Below are 23,513 nucleotides of genomic sequence, written 5' to 3'. Positions count from 1 at the left end.
TACTTACATTTGTAAGTTGTGAACTACAAACTGACTAGGTGCATGAGAGATTTTTAAAAAGTTAACCAAAAAAAAGAAATTTACTAATTCACCTAGACAGACACACATTATGTTATTTTTTAAAGATGTTTTAGTGTGTGGGGAAAAACTTGAATTTGGTATTTCTAAAAATGACTTATCTTTACAGACAGCAAATTCACTGCTTTGTTCTTCCTCTGTTTTGAATATTAAAATTATCTATCATCTTAGGTAAACATTAAAATTCTCTTTGGAGACATATGACATTTCGAGACTTTAGAAAATTTCCCTAATTAAATTTCTTCAGCTCCTGTTAGGGTGACCAGATAGCAACTGTGAAAAATTGGGACAGGAGGATCGGGGGCAATAGGCACTTATATAGGAAAAAGCTCCGAATACCAGGACTGTCCCTATAAAATCAGGACCTATGGTCACCCTAGGTCCAGTCCCACAAATTGATCTGTTAAGGCCTTAATGCCTCCCTTTGCAGTACAAGAGGCTTATGCAGCAAGTGTGAAAGTAGAAGCCGCTATATAAAGATGGAAGTTTCTCCAGTGGCACTCATCACATAGTCTTAATGTTTTGCAAAAACACAGCTTTTTACAGGATGGTGAAGGGTAATATTTTTCAATCTTAATTACCCAGAATGAAATATTTATGTATTAATTTATATTTTACACTCACAAAAACTGCATTAAAAGAACACTGAGGTTGCGAAGTCAAGCGCTCGAAAGACAGGAATGCCAGAATGAATGTTGCCCAGGCAACCCTAGTTCAGGCTCCTTGTGTGAAAGCATTGTGATAATCTTCAATTATATGACCACATACTAATTTTTCTACAGTACCCTTCCTCTTTCAGTGCACAGGCTGGACTTGCTCTGGGAATGAATCAGGGTTGTTCAGTGAAGAAGACTTATCTGTAGTAGTCCTGACTTATTTGTTGAAGAAGTTAGAAAATGTGTATTATTATTTTTTCCCCACATATTTAACAAGTGTGAGTGGAAGGAAAAGAACATTATAGCCACACTTTAATGAACACTAAAATCACAAAATCGGCTCAAGGAACCCTCTTTTCATTTTTATCTATTTTAAAACCCCACAACTGTTCTGGCTAATTAAATAGCCACCATTTAATATGCCTAACATCTGGAGACAGGTTTGAAAGGTTCCAGATGACTTCCAAGAATTACTTAAGTGTCAGGACTACCATCAAGATGATGATTCATTTGGACCTCAGTCTGATTTCAGATTAATAGATTTTAAGGAAAAAAGAACTTATGTCACCCCTTGTCTGACCACCTCAGACAATAGCACAGACCAAAGAACCTCACCCAATAATTTCTGCATCAAGCCCATAACTTCTGTTTGAGTTTTAAATTTTTAAAAGATACAGGCTTGATTTAAAGACTTCAGGTGAAGAAGAATCCACCATGTACCACATTCAACCTTCTTTTCCTCTAACTTTTCCTTTAACTTTATAGTAAATTGTGTAGATTATTCTAATATTTATCTAACACTGCTCTAAAGAATTTGGACAAAGTCACATATTTACTTTTGAAATATGTTTCTTTTACCTTGAAATAATTAAAACACTAAAATAGCAGCTATCGTTGCCCAATTAGGAATGTGTAAATTAGCTTCAACAGGAGAGATTGAGAGAGACATGCCCCAGAATACCTCATGCCCCAGTAGTTAATAAGGGAGCTTTCTTGGTAGGAAGGAGACCAAGTTCACATCCCTACCATACATCTGGCAGAGCAGAGACTTCAGCTTGCGTCTCCTACAGCCTGAGTGAGTGCCCTAACCACTGGGCTAAGAATTACAAGTGGGGACCATCTTCCCCACCATGCTGCCCTTCTGGCTGTTTTGTGAATCTAGCCCTTTCAAAATGCCCAGAAACAAAATGTTGTGTTGAATTACATTTCATTTGACACAAACTGGACTTTTTATGTTTGCTGGAAAACGTTGGCATTTTTGGATTTGGTTCAACGTGAACCAATTTTTCCCTCCCGATTTTACAGAACTGCCAGCTAACTGAAAAATCAGTTATTCTCCCAGCTCTAGTCACATATTTCTTCTGCCCTGACCAATGAATCAGGATATCATTTCAATCAAATCTAGAAAATCCCATGACAAACAGATAGATTGTACAAAGTGCACCTATAATGCCAGAGAGTCGTTGTCAGAAACAGATTTGCCCACATTTCCGTAACAGCAGCAATTACATTTTCGGAACTGGAAATTTGCTAAGCAGTTACTGAAACTATGGCTCAGTTGCAGAAACTGTGATATCATACTACACATGAGCATATTCTTTCCATCCTCTTGCGAAAATCTGGGTATTTACGTACATATGGGTTCATTTAGTGGGAGCATAGTAGTTACGAATCCTAAAGAAAGTCAAAGGGAAAATTCATTTTCTGGAAACTTCCTATCTGGAATTAACACCCCCCCGATTGATTTACCTGCTGGGCATGGATACTGGAGGCATCTAAGATTTGGTACAAAGGTGCTCTGGAGATAAGCCACCCCCATCAGTTGCTCATAACCTCAGCCATGCAGAACACAATGCCATCCACAGCCTAAGGAACAACTCTGAAATCATAACCAAAAAGGCTGACAAAGGAGGTGCTGTTGTCATCATGAATAGGTCGGAATATGAATGAGAGGCTGCTAGGCAGCTCTCTAACACCATATTCTACAGGCCATTACCCTCTGATCCCACTGAGGGTTACCAAAAGAAACTACACCATCTGCTCAAGAAACTCCTTGAAAAAGCACAGGAACAAATCTGCACAGACACCCCTAGAACTCCGACCAGGGGTATTCTATTTGCTACCCAAGATCCATAAACCTGGATATCCTGGACACCCCATCATCTCAGGCATTGACACCATGACAGCAGGACTGTCTGGCTATGTAGACTCTCTCCTCAAGCCCTATGCTACCAGCACTCCCAGCTATCTTCGAGACACCACTGACTTCCTGGGGAATCTATAATCCATTTGTGATCTTCCAGAAAACACCATCCTAGCCAATATGGATGTAGAAGCCCTCTACATCAACATTCCATCCAAAGATGGACTACAAGCTGTCAGGAACAGTATCCCCGATAATGTCACAGCAAACCTGGTGGCTAAACTTTGTGACTTTATCCTCACCCACAACTATTTCACATTTGGGGACAATGTATACCTTCAAAACAGCGGCACTGCTATGGGTACCCACATGGCCCCACAGTATGCCAACATTTTTATGGCTGACTTAGAACGCTTCCTCAGCTCTCATCCCCTAACGCCCCTACTCTACTTGTGCTACATTGATGACAGCTTCATCATCTGAACCCATGGAAAAGAAGCCCTTGAGGAATTCCACCATGATTTCAACAATTTCCATCCCACCATCAACCTCAGCCTGGACCAGTCCACGCAAAAGATCCACTTCCTGGACACTACAGTGCAAATAAGCGATGGTCACATAACCACCACCCTATACTGGAAACCTACTGACTGCTATACTTACCTACATGCCTCCAGCTTTCATCCAGACCACATCACACAATCCACTGTCTTCAGCCAAGCTCTAAGATATAACCACATTTGCTCCAATCCCTCAGACAGAGAAACACCTATAGGATCTCTATCAAGCGTTCTTAAAACTACCATACCCACCTGCTGAAGTGAAGAAAGATTGACAGAGCCAGAAGAGTACCCAGAAGTCACCTACTACAGGACAGACCCACCAAAGAAAGTAACAGAACACCACTAGCCGTCACCTTCAGCCCCCAACTAAAACCTCTCCAGCGCATCATCTACAACCTACCCTGAAGGACGATCCCTTACTCTCACAGACCTTGGGAGACAGGCCAGTCCTCGCTTACAGACAGCCCTGCAAACTGAAGCAAACACTCACCAGCAACCACACACCACACAACAAAAACACTAACCCGGGAACAACAAACCCCATTGCCAACTCTGTCCACATATCTATTCAAGGGACACCATCATAGGACTCAATCACATCAACCACACCATCAGGGGCTCTTTCACCTGCACATCTACCAATGTGATATATGCCATCATGGGCCAGCAATGCCCCTCTACCATGTACATTGGCCAAACCGGACAGTCTCTATGCAAAAGAATAAATGGACACAAATCAGATGTCAAGAATTATAACGTTCAAAAACCAGTCGGAAAACACTTCAGCCTCCCTTAACACTCAATTACAGACCTAAAAGTGGCAATTCTTTAACAAAAAACTTCAAAACCAGACTCCAATGAGAAACTGCAGAAGTGGAATTAACTTGCAAACTGGACACCATCAAAATTAGGCCTGAATAAAGACTGGGAGTGGATGAGTCATTACACAAGCTAAAAACTATTTCTCCATGCTAACTTCCACCCCCTACTGTTACTCACACCTTTTTGTCAACAGTTTGAAATGGGCCATCCTGATTACCACTATAAAAGTGATTTTTCCTCCTGATGATAGTAGCCCACTGTTATTGATTTGTCTCATTAGAGTTGGTAAGGCAACCCCCATCTTTTCATGGTGTGTGTGTGTGTGTGTGCGCGCGCATGCGCGTATGTATGTATTATATATTTATATTCCTACTGTATTTGATGAAGTGGGTTTTAGCCCACGAAAGCTTATGCCCAAATAAATTTGTTAGTCTCTAAGGTGCCACAAGTACTCCTCGTTCTTTTTTCTCCAGATGAGTACTCCCAAAATCGTAGAAACACTTAACACAGTGGTTCTAACCCTTTTTTTTGGTTTGGAGCATCTCATTTGTAATGAATTTGAATGTAAATCATCCCCCCACCCCCCGCCCATATTCCTAAAGCTGTCACTGAATCTCACCTATTTTCTGTCTCTTTTCTCTCCCTTCGTTCTGGTCTGTTTTTTAAGGTCTCCTTTTTCCTTTCTAAGTACTTTTGAGGTTTTGCTCTCCATTTTTTTAAACTTTGTTTTCTTTCTACCCCATTGTTTCCCCAAATCTCTTCTCCTCTTCTTTGCCTTTCTGTGAAGCCTGAGTTCTCAATCTTTTCCCTTTCTTCCTCTCTACAGGTTATTGCATGACCTGTATGTATACTGAACTAAAATTACATAATGCTGGAAGAAGCTGAGAAAGCTACAGTATTATTGCTGCCTGAGAAGGTTAAGCACTTGGCACACCACATTTTGTAATACTGGTGTATGGTACCACCACTGAGAAAGAACAAAAGTAGTTTCTAGATGTACTACATCAGGTGTTCCCACACTCTTTCACAGTGTGGACCTTTCCATTGTGACTGCATAGACCCTTCCTCCTTTCCACCATTAGTGACCACATAGTATTCCTGTTGTGATTACAGCAATAGTTCACACAGAAATAATATTAAGAATGTATTTTTAGCAGTCTTTCAGTGCAATTTAGAAGCTGGAAATAAAGAAGAGGAGCCAGCATCATGACCAGCCATTTTCTCTGTGGATCACCAGCAAGCATTTCATTGACAAAGAGTGCTCTACAGACCATAGTTAGCAACCACTGTTCTACACTATCACTGTAAGAAACAGATCTCAGACACACTGGGGAGAACTGATTTATGAAATCACAAAATAGCAACTCCACAGAAGATAAATATAAATTTAATTTTTAATTAATTTTTCAAAGTCTGATTTCTCACTTTGAAAACAGATTTTAAAAAGTAACCAAAAAAGTTAAACTGCAGCGAAACATTATTTTAAAATATACAGTTTAAATGGATAGTACAGACCTGCTGACTGTTGTTACTCATGAACCTGCTTTTAGCTCCTTTGATGGGTCTGCTGAGTCTTTTTACTATTCACTTTTGTTCCTCTTGAACAAAGAACTGAAACTGAAAGCTTGCCCTGCCTTCTATACTTCAAGATCAACTATCCCTATGATGGGAACAGAGTAGCATGTCTCTGAACTGATTTCATTTCTTAGAAGTTCCCCCACCCTCATTTGTCCCTATGTAGAGGCATCACTTTCATCTCCCCATTTCTTTTTGAAGTGCCAAAGGCAGACACCATTTCCTTTCCTGACAGTCCTGGCTTGGAATTATCCAAACATATTTAGATACTAGAAAGCACAAGAAATAGATGTTGACTAGTGCCTTATAACTACTGAAACACGAGTATTGTCTAGAAAAGTTTGCTGATCAACAACAGAATATTTTACTGACCAATAAAAAGATTACTTCTGATATGCCAGGAATTATATTTATTGCCACATTTTTGTCTTAATGGTAACATTTATTTGAAGCAAGTTACCACAGAACCCACATGAAAACAGCAGCATATCAACTCCAGAGAAAATATTTTGTGAAAAAGTTATTTTGTTATCCAAAACACTTTTTACTTTTCAGAACAATCTAAAAATATCCAAACAGGACAGAAATATTTATTTCTGAAGAGCATAAAAGCTACTTTTTCATCTTTATTTTGAAAAGAATTAATCAAATGCATGTCTTGACCAAAACGTAACCTTTTCTCCCCCCCCACCTTTTTTTTTGCTGCCACATCTACAGGAAATAGATCACCAAGACAGATGAAATGAATAGATCTTTTACCTCCCAGTGGCTGAACACCAGCTGCGGACTGGCCAGGCCACTTGTCCTCTTCCTGATTTCATCGGCAAACCCAAAGCTTTCTGCTACTGGCAGCACTGCCTTAATAATAAACATGTCAGTCCCCTCTTTCATCTCCTCTTGTAACACTCGGCCCTCTCTTTTGGACAAGACAGCATATACACGACCTGCAAAGGCATAAGTCTTATTAGTTTGCTGAGCCTTTCTTATCCTTTGCTTTAATATTTATTTATTTAGGAAAGCTAAGTACTGAATATGGGATATATTTTCTATGACTCAGTCTCTTTCCTGTAAGATTGTGGGTGGACTAATTAAAATCATACAAGGCATACATTTGTTAGTTAGTAAAACATGCAAATCTACAGTATATATATGTTTAATAAATTACTACTACTGTATGGTTGTTACACTGTGTACATTTTATGACAATACTATGTATATTTCTCAAAGGCATACTGTAGAAAAAAAGATTTTGCATAAATATCCATTAAGCTTGAATATTTTAAATTGTATTACCTGAAAAGAACGTGGGAGTGTGCTGTTAGGAATATTTTATTTGTAAATAGCCCCACTGTCAGTTAACTCACCTTTGCTACAGTGCTTGAAAGTTATTATCTGTCACTCCTCACTACCTATTACCTATTCTCACACACTGTATAAACATTCCACACACAAAGATATAGATGCAAAGAGCAATTATTATAAAGTGAAATTAAATCCTCCAAGGCCAATGAATTGGGCTTTCTGTGGGGAACTTCGCAGAGGATGTGAGGTGATGGAATCTAACCCACAGAGAGGCCATAACACTTCAGTGCAGCCCCTATGAATGGGAACAATGGCTAGTGCATCTTTGCAGCCTCACTGCAGGATCTGCAGGACAGTAGATTCAAATAACGCGGATCCAACAGCTCTTGCCTATCACCTCCAATGACATTTTCTGCTCTTGCCAGGACACCCCCCACTCCTACCCCACCCCTCATTTGGTCCTCTGCATGTGGATGAATTTCACCTTTATAGTGTATCTTGTCTTCTTGTTACTTACAAAATTTGAAAAAAAGTGTTTTAGGTTCTAAACTGAGATCAGACACAAAGGTCAAAGCATTTTCAAGACAAATGTACTGGATGTGGCATGAACGTATGAGATTTGTTGATATAAGCTAAACAATTTCAAGCCTAAGGAATCCTTGAGAGTGTGTAGAGAATTCTGAAACACCAAAAGGTTATATTTTTATACAGCTCACAACTGCTGATTTATTGTACAAATGCACATTACTGTAAAACACAAGCTTAGACATACATTGCTCAAGAGCATTATCAAGGTCACTGGAAATATTGATGGTAATGTACAGAATTTATTAAAATTATTAAAGGCAAATAAGTTCCAAACTACATTACAGGATATTATTATATTTTAAAATATTCATTTTATTCCTTATGTTTAATTGCAGAGCTGAAATCTTATATACAGATACACCAGATATTATCAGCACCATTTATTACAAAGAACTAGTCTGTCAAACCTACTGTAGAGGCACATGTTGAGCTATATTCTGGGCTAAGTGTTATTGAAGTCTGTTTTCCCAAAACATACAAGCTAGCAGAGATTTTTTTTCATCTCTCTAAAGGTTTTTCAATGATATGTATTTCATCCAACCAGTCTGGATTGTTGTTTCAGTCATTTCTACCAGAGAGAAGTTATAGGAGGATTTGAGTCTAAAAAGTACAACTGTTCTTTGGAATAAATCCTGAAATCCACCCCCCCCACGCCACTCCTCCTTTTGGACTGCACTGAATGGAGAACTGGGGTAGGTGAGGGAGTCAGGATCTTGGAAGCCACAGGGGTTTGTGTGTAAATGTTCTGAATGCTGCAGAGCCTAGCCCTTGAGGAGAGGAGGGGGATTCTGAATCACTGGAAGAGGTGCTGAGGGTAGGCTAGATTAGTATACTGTTTTACATAATAGGTTAAATACTGGCCACAGAGGGTCTGATCATAGCTGCATGCCCAACTGCAAGTGGGTTTCTAACCTGTGCTAAGTTATCTTTTTGACTGGTTGTGTATGCACATGTACTTGTATGTATGCTGGAAACACTTTTTTAAATCTCTAAATACCTGAAAAGGAAATTTATTCTGAAGTTATGACAGTATCTCAAAAGTAGAGCAATATTGTGATGCTGCAATATACCAAAAAGCCTGAATAAGATGTAATTTACTTATGCTTTTGCTCTTAATGAAGTTCAACTCTTTAAAAATAAAGATGCAAACAAAAGTTCTAAGGTATCTATCCATAGCTATATGTACAGTAAATATGAAATTAACATGAAACTGACTACTCAGGCTCTATGAAGTGAACAGAATTTCTTCCTATATAGTTTTATCTATATATGAGCTAGAGCTGTAAAGAACAATACCAATGTTTATGTTATCAGTAGAACAGTGCTATGGTAAAAAGCATTTCATCAAAATTTCACTCACGTCAGCAAAATCCAAGACAGATACTTGCCAAAGGAAAAAGAAAAAAGATCAACAGCCTAAATGATAAATTTCTTACCCAATCATTTTCTTACTGTTAGCAGCTTCTCTCCGAATTCATTACTAATGGGCTAATGCCATCGCCCCCATCTGTGGAATTCAGAAGTGGTCCAATGTTGTTGCTGGAGGCTCTGAGACTAAGCTCTGCCCTTCAGCTCAGGCCACCAGAAGAGTTTTTCCACAGCTGTAGAAACACTTCAGCAGCCAATTAGCATTAGGACAACTTGACAAAACATATTAAATTAACCTCTCCCTTTTGGTTAAAAATTCAATTTATATTCTGGTCATTGAATCTGAAGAGGAGCAGCTAAACAAAGAAAATTATCATCAGGTAAGAAATTTCTCATTCTGTTGCACACCATCTCTCGTCATTCGTTACTAATGGGAAGTAGTGAGCAGTGAAGCCCAGAAGTAAGGAGGGGAAGGATAAGCAGAGTTTAATTATTATAGTAGAAAAACAGACAGGAATGGAAGTTCACCCCATATAAAGCAAGTGCTTTATAAATTAAGTAGTTATTTGAGAACCAACCCAGTAGCACCTTCCTGCCCAAGGATGCCTCTGCAGAGGAATGGAAACATAGTTTGCAAATCTTTCTCTGATGAGGCTCACACACTTTCCCCCCCACTTTCTCTCTGGACTTCTGTGAACAGCTTTCCAGATGTACAGCACACCGACTGCTGCAGGATTCTTACATCTTGCCTGCAGCAACCTTGAGGCCCTAAGGCATTGGCAATTTGGATACAATGAGATGAACAGGGTAAAACTGACATATGTAATCCATATGCTTAAAATACATCTTTAGACCTCTAGGAATGCCCATTTATGCCACAACTTTCCAAGGGTCAGAACAAAGTGACGAGAAAAGTTTTTCCCAGGAACTGTGAAAGAGGAGCTTACCTTGAACTGAAAGGTTACTGGAGCTATATGAATAACCTTTTCCTCATGACTAAAGCAGCATGGTTCTTGCATAGCTACGGTAGCTAATTGCAAAATTTACTTTTTGGAGATTATGGTGACTAGAAAGGACAGCCACAGGCTTGCCTAATTTGTCACTGTGATTAAACTTGGCAGCTGACACTCAAAAGGAGGATCCGATGTACTTGTCTACAAGATATTGCTAGGGCTGATATCCATGTTTTTAAGGTGCTTCTCTGTAAGATCTAACCAGACTGCCTAGAGAAACGCTAGTGTAGCTGAGATCACCACAGAACTTTGAGATTATTATAATATCTGTATCACAACAGCATCCAGAGCTCAGGGACCCACTGTGCTTGACTGTGCACAAAGAAAGAGGCAATCACCTATGCCCCAAAGAATTTTCTGTTTCCCCTCACATCAGACACATACATTTGACCAGATCAATGAATAAAATATTCTGGCTGAGTTCTGGATACTAAACTCTATGAGAGGAAAATGGAGAATCTGAAATGAACTACAGTTCTCTTCCAGTGCCCATACTATTAGCTGTAGGTGTTCCCAGTCTGAATGAAGGAGTTCCTGCTTCAAGAGGTCTGATGTTTTCTGCATGGGCAATGTGAGATCCTTGGTTACCTAGCAAGTCCCAAGTGCCTTCTGGATAGGTGGAGGACTACGAGGACCACAACTCTCCCTTTTCCTCTTTCCTGTATCCTTTATGTGAACTGTCTTGAAAGGTAGCAGATTCTTCTCTATCCAGGACATTATTTCCATTGCCATGAAGAAGCTTTGCCCTTTGTTTATTCCCTGGTTTTGGAACATATATAAACACTCACCCCTCAGTCATAAGCCAACCTCAACAGGAGGTAGGAGGAGGTTTCTTCTGTGAGTACCCACTACATTGTTTCTTGCACGTTCTACTGATGCAGCTGGTACTGAGCACTGTCATAGACAGGATACTGGGCTCAATGGACCACTCATCGGATCCCATTTTGCCATGTTTGTTTTTTTAAAAGACACTCAGAGAGGTGTAAAAATGAACTAACAGGATGTGTAACCGTGGGATTTTTTGAAAGTTGTTTTTCCAATGCTTCCATATTGAGTACAGTATGCAAAGGTCTAGAATGAAAGTTGAACTGGCTCTCAGCATGTTGTTTGTACCTACCTGCCTACAAAGGGGCATTCAGATGTGATCTGAAAATGACACCTAATTTTGCACTGCATAAAGTGCATAGTTCTATGCCCAAAGAAGAAATTTCAGCAGGTACATTTTGAGAAAACCATGCAGCGGATGAAACTGATGCATGGCACCAGCAATCCTAGGCATTGGAGAGAATTGACAACTGATGACATCTCAGGAAATGAGGGGTACAATGAAGTTTTGGATCTTTGCAAATACTTACCATTATTGTAATTATGCCCAGAGCCATGTTTGTTTTGACCTATGGATTAGCAATTCTCTGCAATAGGATCAGAAGCTCTTCTTGATTTTGAAGAACTGGTAGCTATGGATCCTTTCCAGCAACTGTTCACTTATTGTCCATGCACGGATATAGGTGCATAATATGCAGCCTGTGCCTTGCTCTGACTACAGCAGCCACTTCATACTCTGGGTGCAGCTGGTGGATCAAAAAGGAGAATCTGTGGGGTCTTGTACACAAATGCTTTTTTTGTTTGTGTTGTGCTGAGGATTTTCTTAGTTTGGAGGAACATCTATCTAGGCATCCTTGGAAACTTCTGCTCCAGATTTTTCCGTCTGCCAGGGGAAGAGATCCTTCCCGGAATTGCTATGATGGCTTTGACAGTGAGGATAGAGGCCTCTCTGCAGTCCAGCTACTAGTCTCTCTAATGTTTCCCCAATAGCTCCTCCCCTGTAAGTTTACATGCACAAAATATCCATTTAGGATGACCAATGGCTATTCCCGGGTATAACATGGCTGCCTTATAGCCATCAGGTTAGAATGCACTGCTTGTCACAAATCACATCAAGGGTTTGACCAAGACAGAACCTAAGACATCTTGCTCCAAGCAAAGTTCATACTCCTAGAAGATAAGCCACTTTTTTGCCACAAAGTAGGCTTTCCTTATCAAATATATGAAAAGCCTTTGGTCTGAATAGCTACAGCTGTGCAGCGTGTCATCACTTTTATGGTCTATGGGGTCTTTTGGAAGGAAGTCCCTTTCTGACGGTGTGACTATGTCTTTCACTATTGCAGCTACTGCTGTACCAGAATTTGGCTCCCAAAATTATATAAAAAACAAAGGAATTCCTTAAAATGGTTGAATTTAACATTTAGTTTAATCAGGTGTCCTCATTTGGATCTTATGACTCCCTCAAGGCATCAATGAGAAAACAGGTATCTAATAAAGCTTAACAGGGAAGATATTTGATTAATATTAATGAGTGCCTTGCAAGCCATTGACGGACGTCCTGCTCTGGAAACGTTATGTAGGTTTTTTGTTTTTGTTTTTAATGCATGTGTGGTACTTCTTTCCTCAGCTGTTTACAGGTCGGAGGATAGTACACTATTCATCATGGCACTGGGATCACACAACAGAAGAGGGGTGCTGGTACACCTCTCTCGACTATGGCAGGCAGCCTTTCATTCTCACAGGGACATCTAGCACCCAAATAAGTATGGTAGGAGCAACCTAGTACTACTCGGAGCTTTACTCAGTAAATCAGTGTCATTTTGAATGTCGGAAGGGATTTACCTGTCTGTAATCTCATGAAGGTGCAGCTTCATGGGGAATGGAATCCTCATGTGCCTCTGTTCTGGTCACAAATGGCCTGAAGTGCTCCTAAGGCTTTCATGTGGGGTCAGCATGTGGAATGGTGGTGTGGAGGAGAGACTGTTTCCCACCTTTCAGCACCTCAAGCGCATTTCCCTGCTAGAGCAAGGGTTTATGGCTGATGATGATAAGGCACAATTCCCATTCTGCTCCTGCCTGAAATCTGAGTCCCTTTCCCTGGCAGAATGAGGGCCTTTGGGTTGAAAACCAGATAGGCAAAATTTGCAGTAGGTTGCAGCCTGATGCAGGGCTACACAGGCATCCTGCAAGGTAGGGGAGAGACAGTGAGCATGGTACAGAAGAGAGAACTTATAGGAGAAGTTCCAAACACTCTCCTAGGGAGAAGGCAAAGGAGAAGGGTTTTAACCCCTAATTTTTGTCTCACCTCTTCATTAACAATATTAATCGCTGCCTTGGGAAGGACAAATTTGCTTTTGCCTTTTTGAGACCTGGAGTTTTCAGAACTTACTCCTGATTATCATGAGAATCCCCTGGTTCACAGTGGGAGGAAGGGGAGCTGTGTAGGAGTTCTGATTCTTTCCGCAAAGAGCTGAGGATCCACCTTAGTATCTGGGGTTGGGGACGGGAGGAGAGGAACCTCTGGATCCTTTCAGGGTTTCTTCTCCATCCAGCCCAGGTCACCTGTGGGATTTATCCCCTGAGCTGGCCGGATAGCTTGCTCCTGGTCCTTTGACTCTTGCCCCAAAAGCTCCGAAGGCTCCTCATTGGGCTTTTCTGCAATGGACTGGCGCTCCTCGGTGCAGGGTGGGGACCTGACATGTTTGTTTGACTCCAAGTCCTATGCTCCAGCAGTGTGAGGATTGGCTGGCTGGGAACAAGTAGGGCATAATTCACTCTTTGTAGTGCTTGTAAATGCTGCCTCACATAGGGAACACTGCTTAGATTTAAGGCAAGTGTTTTCAAGACAGCTCTGCCATGCCTGAGTGGGAGCAGAGTCATCCAGCAAGGAGGTGCTGTAGCAGCAGATCCAGGTGGCTGAAATCACCGCACTGCTATTTACCCAATCCAGGGGAGGAGGAAGATTCTAAGTTGCAATTGCATGAAAATGTATAAAATAAAGATTTTACAACAAAATGGTCAAGAGAAACTGAACCATGAACTTGTTCCATGCCAGAGGCAGCAAATCTGGTAGCCTGAGCTTAGTCCTGGGGTTTCCAGCAAAAACAACCTCTTAATTCGTCACAGGTTCAGGAGCATTACCCCATTAGTAACGAATGAGGAGAGAAGCTGTGCAAAAGAAAGACAGCAATATCAACAGGGAGCACCAGTTAAATAATCACTGAGCATATGATACTCAGAAAGTCCACGATGTATTTGGAGTTTTCCAGAAGAGAGAGGAGAAGTGGGTATAGAAGGAGTTTTGCAGTGAATGACCTAGAGGAATCAAACACTAAATATACAGTACAATCTACTGGAAAGGAGCAGGTGCTTGTGGGAAAGTTTGAAGGTGTTTGTGAGAGCCAGGTATATAATTTAAAATGAAGTCTCATTCAATTAGACATATGCAAGCTTACAACATATTTCTGCCCCTCCCCCCATTTTCATAATGTCTTTGCCAAAAACAGTGAGCTTTTACAACGAGATAGCTAACGGGTGTAAAATCCTAGTGGAAACATGGCGCAAGCAGTTTTTACTGCAGTGCGCCTTGGCAATATCAATGCAATACTCCCTATCCAGGTTTGACCTTACCTAGCTACATCATGGTAAAAACTGGCTGCGCCTTGTCTCCACTAGGATTTTAGAGTGAAATAGCTAATGTATATTAGTTATCTCGCTGTAAAAACCTCACCTTTTTTGGCAGTGAAAACATAGCCTTAAGCCTGTAAATTACACTGAATTTATAGTTTCAGAATTGGTGTATTTACTTAAAATCTTATGTAGTCAGGGAACTAGGAAGTTTTAAAAGGTAATATATATTGCTGAAGCAGTAATGGGTAATACTTCTAAAACATGCATTTGTTGGAAAAGTCTGAAATTATTTCCAGGGCTACACTGAAAAATATAAAATTGCTCTTACATAACGTCAGGAGTTGTTTCATCTCATTTTTAAAACTCACTCACTCTCTTCTCCAACTTTCCCATCTTTCTTAATAGCATTATTAGCCATTTCAGTCCATTTTGGCCAATTTCCATTATCTAGCACTCAACTCAAGTAGACAAAATGGACACTGAGGAGATATGCAAGCAGGAGGCTGTCAGGGTGGAAGTGGGGGATGCCATGGGGTGAATGACAGGAGGATCTGAATCAGCAACTGTCGCAGATGCCCCAGTCTCACCCACATGCTGCATTCTGCTGCATGGGAAGCTTGCACAGAGCAGGGCACACTGCTGGGCAGGTGCATACACCTCAGCATCCAGCAGGACTATACCAGTTCTGTTGTACATGGGCAGTCTGCAAAAGAGGAAGATGGGTGGCTGAAATTACCCATTTATGTTCATAAGTATCTCTTGCTTTGATGTGAGGTCTTATATGCACAGAATAGATTAAGTTATAAAAGCTACATTATTACATATGAAAGTCATATTTCATAATACACTTTTATGGAGAGACACACTTTTATGTTAAGTTTGTTGTGTGCCTCCTCCCGTGTATGAGACCTATTCCAGGCTTTTGGATCTCAGAGTGTCTCTTGCACCAAACGGAAGTATGAGAGGTATACAAAGCACTACCTAAATCCAAAGCATCTCTCTTCACTAACTACTACCACACACATTCATTCTCATGTTTTGCTCATGAAATGAGTTTGTTTTGTATAACTGCTACCAACCTATATCTATTTACAACCTTAACTCTATTTTAAAGTATTGTGTGTGGCTTCACTTGTGAGCAGTAGTTTGTACTAAGTCAAAGTAGATACATTTGTGGCTTTGGGGCAATGGAAAGTTAGTTTAAATATAACCTGAATGTACTGGGCCACATTCATTACATCAGTAAGTGGCTGCAACTCCCATGGAAATCTCTGGGTCAAAATCAGAAGCAACAAATGGTGATGAAAGTAGGTCATAAAATGGTGTAAGTAATAAAGTAATATAAATTACACAGGTTTGCATTCAATGGGTTTGCCAAATGAGTAATTTACACACTAGTGGGAGAAAAGTGAAGGTTTAAAAAAAAAAGGCAGAAAAAGCTACTAACTGGATATGAAGAAGGGTGTAGAATTCCCTTTTTATCTTACTTTTCCTGCTATCCTACCTAAATACACCACTGATTATTTTAACTTCTTAAATCAATGGGGACCTGGGACCTACAATCAAGACTTGACTCCGTTTACAGCAAGGAGAGATTTCCTTTCAATCTTTTGAAGCATGATTTCAGCTTTATATTTAGTGCTCGCTGCCTCTTGGATACCACAAAAGCATAAACATTTAAATTGTGAAATAGTATTTTAAATATTTGTGCGCCTATTAAAGCTGCAATTTAATTCTTGTCAGACAATGAATGCTTTCACCTGGCGTCTCCAGAAGCATAATATATTCCTATTGCTGTATGATGCAAATGCATAAAGATCTTTTGTAATTTTTCAGTATGAAAAATTTCAAAATTTCAATTTTTCTAATCTCTGTTAGAGAACTAGAGATTCATGGCAGTCATCAACTGGACAATTATAAAATACTTCTGGTAAAACTTTTAATTAAGTTAAGCTTTCTGACACAGTCTAATGCAGGGGTGGGCAAACTTTTTGGCCTGAGGGCCACATCGGGTTTCCGAAATTGTATGGAGGGCCGGTTAGGGGAGGCTGAGCCTCCCCAAACAGCCAGGCGTGGCCTGACCCCCCCCTGCTTCTCACCCCTAACAGCCCCGCCCAGGACTCCTGCCCCATCCGCCTCCCTCCCTCCTTGTCCCCTGACTGCCCCCCCCAGGACCCCTGCCCTATCCAACCACCCCTTCTCCCTGTCCTCTGACCACCCCTGGAACTCCTGCCCCTGACTGCCCCCCGCCGCCCAATCCAACCCTCCCTCTCCTTCCTGACTGCCCCCCCAACCGCTGCCCCCCTGTTCCCCGCCCTCTGACCACCCCACTCCCATCCACACCCCCGCTCCCTGATCACCCTCCCCGAAACTCCCCTGCATTCTAGCCAACCCCCACTGCTCCCTTACCGCGCCACCCAGAGCACCAGGACAGGCAGCCGCAGCTCTGCAGCCCCGCCGCCCAGAGCACCAGGACAGGCAGCCGCAGCTCTGCAGCCCCGCCGCCCAGAGCACTGCGCTGGCAGCACAGTGAGCTGAGGCTGCAGGGGAGGGACTGAGGGCCAGCCTCCTGGGCCAGGAGCTCAGTGGCCGGGCACGAGGGTCCCGCGGGCCATAGTTTGCCCATCTCTGGTCAAATGCATAAAACTATGTGATTTAACATTTAGCAATGGAATTATTTATATTTTCTTTCTTACCTAGAACTTCTGCAGTGGCCATAATTTCACACGTGTACATGGCTGCCATAAGTCTCTGTGGTTTCACTTGTAACGCGTAACGACAAGCTTCCTTCATGGTGGCAATTAGTTGTCCAGAGAAAGGGCCATAACAATCTGCAAGCAAAGTTTCCCCCTTGCGTTTGCTTGATTTCTCAGATGAATTTAGACTACCTTGACAGCTATCTTGGAGTTCTTTATTTTCGCTGGATGATTCAGTGGTATAACTACTTGACAGAGAGGTGACTTTGTCTTCATTTTTTGTCTGTTCTGTAGCATCCAATTCCTCTGAATCCTGCCTATTAGCTGACATTTGCTCTTCTGCTTTACTCATGTCCCATTTCTCCACTATAAAACAGACACCCATGAGAGGTTCTTCACACATGGGACCTGAAAGCGTCGCCAACTGAAACCCACTTACTATGCTGTTGTCAAAATCTCGATATTTACTCACTTCTTTAGTAGTCTTATCAAGGCATTGCCACACAGTTTTTTTGTAGCCTTCACATTTACTTAACAGAATATTAGGCCCACATTTCCGTGGGCCAAATGACCAGATCTGATCAACAGCATTTCTCCACCTTCTTCCTTGCAGATTTTGCTCTAATTTTTCTTTAAATTCCTGGATGCTGTCAAGGATCTTTTGATTAATTTCATGCATTTTTTTATCCTCATTCAAAGATGAGTTGAACTGCTCCATAGTACGAATTAAGTCACTGTTTTCTTCAAGGAGTTGAGTTACCTCTTCTGGAAGTGGCATGGCTCTTACACTGAGAGTGGCATATTTATTTGGGGTAGACATTGTTATGAGGCCATCAGAATCAACCTGAACTCCTTCAGGGATTTTATTCTGGTCCTCTTTAGCCTGGTGTATGACTGCGACTTTCTGCTGTTTTCCTATTTCCTCATTCACCATGTCAACTTTTGGGGGTCTTGTTATTGTCTCCCTGAATGGGATAATTGGTTCTGATACACTAATTTGTATCTTTGCAAACCTACAAAAAAATTGTAAAAATATTAGTTTATAAACTTCTTAAAATAATGCTCTATATTGTGAAGCAAATATCCATAAATAAACCCAATTACTAAAAAAAGGGCCGGATTGTGGCATTTTGGCTTCTGGCTGCGGTAGAGTTGGTGCAAAAGCACATCCACAATGGCAGTGCCCGAAGGCACTGCACTTCAAAAAGAAAGCATGGACACTGTGATATTTTTTAAAAGATAAAATTGGGCAAGCTTAATTAGCTCTTGTGGAGAGGCGCGAGGCCATCTCCCTATGCCATTCTGGGAGGTGATTACCACTGTGGGTATTAGCCTTGCTCCCTGCATGCAAGGACTATGATTAGGAAGTGGAAAGCGTCTTAGCCACCTCTCCCTCTTGCAGACCCATAGATCAGATCATAATCTAGTCCAAAACATATTTCATAAAGCACTGCTCTGACGCTAGAAGTTAGTAACAATCTCTTCTATGCTTATTTGTTCAGTTATACAAAAATCCCTTAACTAATACATTTCAAGTGAAAAACATTATATTATACAGTAGCTCTAAATGGAAAACATCTGAAAGCAAATAAATGGTTTCAAGTGGCCTTCTTGTATAAGCAAGAAGATGACCACACAAGATTGTCAGACACAACAACATAGAATGTAACTACAGGAAATAATTAAAATAAATTTGACACACTACAGAAAAATATTAAACCTTTACACAGCAGCAGGAATGCCAATAACCTATTACTACAGCTCCTAAAATAAGAGTCCAGAATGTTAAAAAAGGGAAAGGATTTTGATGAGGGTTCTAAAAATCAAAATACAATAAAAATACCACCAAGCTGTTGGTGAACCCCTTTATTGGACTACGTGAAGAAAGGCAAGTTTTTGATCATTGCCTTCATCAGGTCATAGAAAAACAGAGCAGCAAGGGTGGGGATACAGTGGGTCAGGGTGTTGATTAATAATTCATTTATTAATTAATCATAATTAAAATCTATTGAAAAGTTTAATCAATACTTTCAAACAGATATCAAAAGAAAGGAAAAAATCATCTAAACCCAGCAGCTCAGCTTCCATCTGCCCATTATGCTGTTTCTGTTCTTCTCTGCTACTCAGCATCTCAGAAATCTTTATGCAAGTAATTATTTTAGGGTAAGAGTTTGAAGATATGCTCTGAAAAGGACTTTTTATAAATTAATGAGTGTTGCTGTATACAGCTCAAAAAAGGTGTTTTGTAAGCAAAAGACAAACAGAGCAGAGCAAGGGCAAAGCAGGAAACAACTAGTCTGAGTTAAAAGAAATTTCAGCAACATCACAGTATGCTCATAAAACATTTATAAGCAAAATTATTGAAGTGCCAATGTATTGTTCACCACCAAAATAATAATGAATGGACATTTCTTTTCAGATTTAGCTTCCATTAATTCATTTTCTTGAAGAGAGTATTCTCCATGAAAACCTTCACCTCTTTTCAATCTTGGGTGCTTGTAGCAGCTTTTGAAGGCACAAAGAAAAATGCTTATAATGTCAGAAGCATCACGGGACTCAAACTGCCACTTGTAATTTTCTCAGACAAGAAATTATACTTAAACAAAACTTCATGAAACTACTAAGAAATATTATACACATAATATTCAACAAGATAATGAAAAATTAATGTATTAGATGATATGCAAGATTTAAAGACCCAGTGGGTTATGATTTGCCTGGGCAAAAATGCACTTTTGTGGGACCAGTACTAATGCTTTCAGGACCAGTAAAAACTTTTCTAATCCTTGATTCTAGTTCAATGATCAGAAAGAAAACGTGCTTCAGCATCAAAGTCCCAGACAGATCAACCCTAACTGAGTCAGTAACCCCACTACTGACCGGTACCCAGTAATCACAATGCAAGTAAACTAAGGTGGGACTCTGCACTAAAGAAGGTATACCCAAAGAGAAGGGTCACAGTTAAATTATCAATTTTGACCACCTTGAGTAACAGTTGACTCCTCCATTTTACTCTGTGTGGATTATATAAATTTGGGGACTCTGATACAGTTTACTCCAAATAAACATAGCCAAGCCTTGAGGGCAGAGAGATTTATCCTTAATGCATATTGACCCTTTCCCTTTGACCGGCAATGGTGGAGTGTTTAAATATTTTGATTAGGTCTCTACTGAACCTTCACATAGGGTGCAATTCCTTGCATTGGAAGTTGTTTTGAAACAGATTTTTCAGAAACAACCTTAAGTCGACATAAATTATGTCGCTCACGGTGTGAATTAGCCACCCCTTGAGCAACATAATTTACGCTGACTTAAACAGCGGTTTGGACAGCACTATGCTGGCGAGAGAGCTTCTCCCTCTGACATAACTATTGCCGCTCCCGAGGGCTGGTGTAATTAAGCTGATGGGAGAGCTCTCTCCTGTTGGCTTAGAGCGGCTACACTACTCTCTCCTAATCTGTATTAGATTTAGATAAAATCCAGTCCTTCTAATTCCTGGCACTGCGCTTTCATCACTAGACCGTGCTTCTAGGAACTTTCATTAACAACTAGGTTAAAATAAAAGAGGAGAGACCATCTAAAGCACAGGACTAAAAGCCAGAAAATCCACATTTTATTTCCATCTTTTTCACAGACTTCCTGCGTCACGAGTAATACACACAATCTATGCCTCAGATTCCCATCTGTAATGGGGATAATTACATCTTAAGGATGATGTGAGGCTTAACTTTTTACTGTTTGTAAAGTGCTTTAAGAAAAGGAGTACTTGTGGTACCTTAGAGACTAACCAATTTATTTGAGCATGAGCTTTCGTGAGCTACAGCTCACTTCATCGGATAGCTCACGAAAGCTCATGCTCAAATAAACTGGTTAGTCTCTAAGGTGCCACAAGTACTCCTTTTCTTTTTGCGAATACAGACTAACACGGCTGTTACTCTGAAAAGTGCTTTAAGATACTTGAAAAGTTCTACAGAAATGAAACCACTATAAAGTAGAAAAAATGCGAAACATTAACTGCGATAGTGAGTCTCCTGGAAAGATCTGATATGTTAGTCTATAAACTCAGCTAAATAGGAAAGAAAATAAAAGCAATTACTAAAACTTTGAAACATGGATTCTTAAAATTAGGCTCCTGAATACATATTTAAGCACTTGAACAAAAGTGGCTTGATTTTCAAAGATGCTGAGCTCCCACTGGCATCCATGACAGTTCAGCATCTTTGAAAATTAGTGCCCTTTTTATCTGGGTCTCTAAATATATAATTAGAAAACTAAATTTTGTTTTCCAGATTTGAAAAGTTCGACTAACAATGTTACATCATAGCCTCCATGATGGAGATTCTGTTCTGTGAGACTCAGTCACTTAGAATTTCCTTTTAATCTCCAGACTTTTAAATCTCTTTTCTGTACATTGCCACAGATATAGGCCAATTTCCTTTTAGATCCATACTTATTGCAATCAATATATAGGATAAGGATTCAAAATGACTAAGTGACTTCGGAGCCTAAATCCTATTTTCAAAAACTGCACAGGTACTTAGGAGGCTAAGTCTCATTGATAAGCAATGGGACTTATCCTAAATTCTCCTGGCTGTACAGCACCAATTTTCTTAAAGAAATTGCTTCCAGAGTTCAACTAACATTGATTAAAAAAAAGAAAGACAAATATCTTAGAAAAGGAAAGTACTACAAAACTGTAACAGAAAACAGTCAAGATAATTTTTGCTCTTTGCTGCATATTGGGGTAATATGGGAGGGGAAAATACCGTAACACTTATATTTTGAAAATGTACATTTAAATCATTGATCCTCCCATCAACCTTGTGAGGTTAGCAAACATCTCTGTTTTACAAATTAAATACTGTTTAACAAATAGGAAATCAGCTTTGGAAATATTAACCTGATCCTACACACACATACCAACACACGTGAATAAGAAAGTAAAATACTTGTGTGTAAGTGACTACAAGGCTGAGCCCTTATATCTGTAAGGCTCTGAAATATTAGAAAGAACAAAAAGAGTAGAAAGAGTTGAAAAAGCTATAAAAATGTTTTGATGCTGAAGCTTTCATGCTAAAGTTTATTTTCCATCTACCATACATATTAAATTTGGATTATGTAATAAGAGAGAAATTAACACAAACAAAATCCAGAATAAATAGGGATTATTTTTTCTTAGTGTTATCTTCTACACATTGCTTTTTCGTTAGAATCTTAGCCATGAATAATAGTGAGAATGAAAGTTACTGCTACAGTTATGGTTACATGAATGTTTCTATTCTGACTTTTTTTCAGTCAGTCATTCATAAAACTTTTATCTTTCATAGAATCATAGAAGATTAGGGTTGGAAGAGACCTCAGGAGGCCATCTAGTCCACCCCCCTGCTCAAAGCAGGACGAACCTCAACTACATCATCCCAGCCAGGGCTTTGTCAAGCCAGGCCTCAAAAACCTCTAAGGATGGAGATTCCACCACCTCCCTAGGTAACCCAGTCCAGTGCTTCACCACCCTCCTAGTGAAATAGTTTTTCCTAATATCCAACCTACACCTCACCCACTGCAACTTGAGACCATTGCTCCTTGTTTTGTCATCTGCCACCATTGAGAACAGCCTAGCTGCATCCTCTTTGGTACCCCCCTTTGGGTAGTTGAAGGCTGCTATCAAATCCCCCCTCACTCTTCTCTTCTGCAGATTAAATAAGCCCAGCCTCTCCTCATAAATCATGTGCCCCAACCCCCTAATCATTTTCGTTGCCCTTTGCTGGTCTCTCTCCAATTTGTCCGTATCCTTTCTGTAGTGGGGGGCCCAAAACTGGATGCAATACTCCAGATGTGGCCTCACCAGTGCTGAATAGAGGGGAATAATCACTTCCCTCAATCTGATGGCAATGCTACTACTAATGCGCCCAACATGCCGTTAGCCTTCTTGGCAACAAGGGCACACTGTTGACTCATATCCAGCTTCTTGACCACTGTAATCCCCAGCTCCTTTTCTGCAAAACTGCTGCTTAGCCAGCCTGTAGCAGTCCATGAGTTTCTTCCGTCTTAAGTGCAGGACTCTGCACTTGTCCTTGTTGAACCTCAACAGAATTCTTTTGGCCTGATCCTCCAAATTTGTCTAGGTCACTCTGGACCCTATCCCTGCCCTCCAGCATATCTACCTTTCCCGCCAGTTTAGTGTCATCCGCAAACTTGCTGAGGGTGCAATCCATCCCATCATCCAGATCAGAAACTTTCTGAAACTTTCTAGAAGG

The 23,513-nt window shown here is 40.4% G+C and overlaps 1 protein-coding gene across 4 annotated transcripts in view; it reads right to left on the bottom strand.

Moving 5' to 3' along the window:
• The window catches only part of EFL1 (elongation factor like GTPase 1), a 151,694-nt gene that overhangs the window by 12,245 nt on the left and 115,936 nt on the right, over nt 1-23,513 (bottom strand). For all 4 annotated transcript variants that reach the window (XM_048866715.2, XM_075133140.1, XM_048866714.2 and 1 more), the window contains 2 exons: nt 17,260-18,272; nt 6,597-6,781 (listed from right to left, as the gene is read on the bottom strand). In XM_048866715.2, coding sequence (XP_048722672.2) covers nt 6,597-6,781; nt 17,260-18,272 — 1,198 coding nt within the window. The remainder of the gene's footprint in view (nt 1-6,596; nt 6,782-17,259; nt 18,273-23,513) is intronic.

Source organism: Caretta caretta, chromosome 10 (assembly GCF_965140235.1).
Source record: "Caretta caretta isolate rCarCar2 chromosome 10, rCarCar1.hap1, whole genome shotgun sequence".
Taxonomy (NCBI): domain Eukaryota; kingdom Metazoa; phylum Chordata; order Testudines; family Cheloniidae; genus Caretta; species Caretta caretta.
Note: the sequence above shows the minus strand (reverse complement) of the source record. Positions and strands in the feature narration are given on the sequence as shown.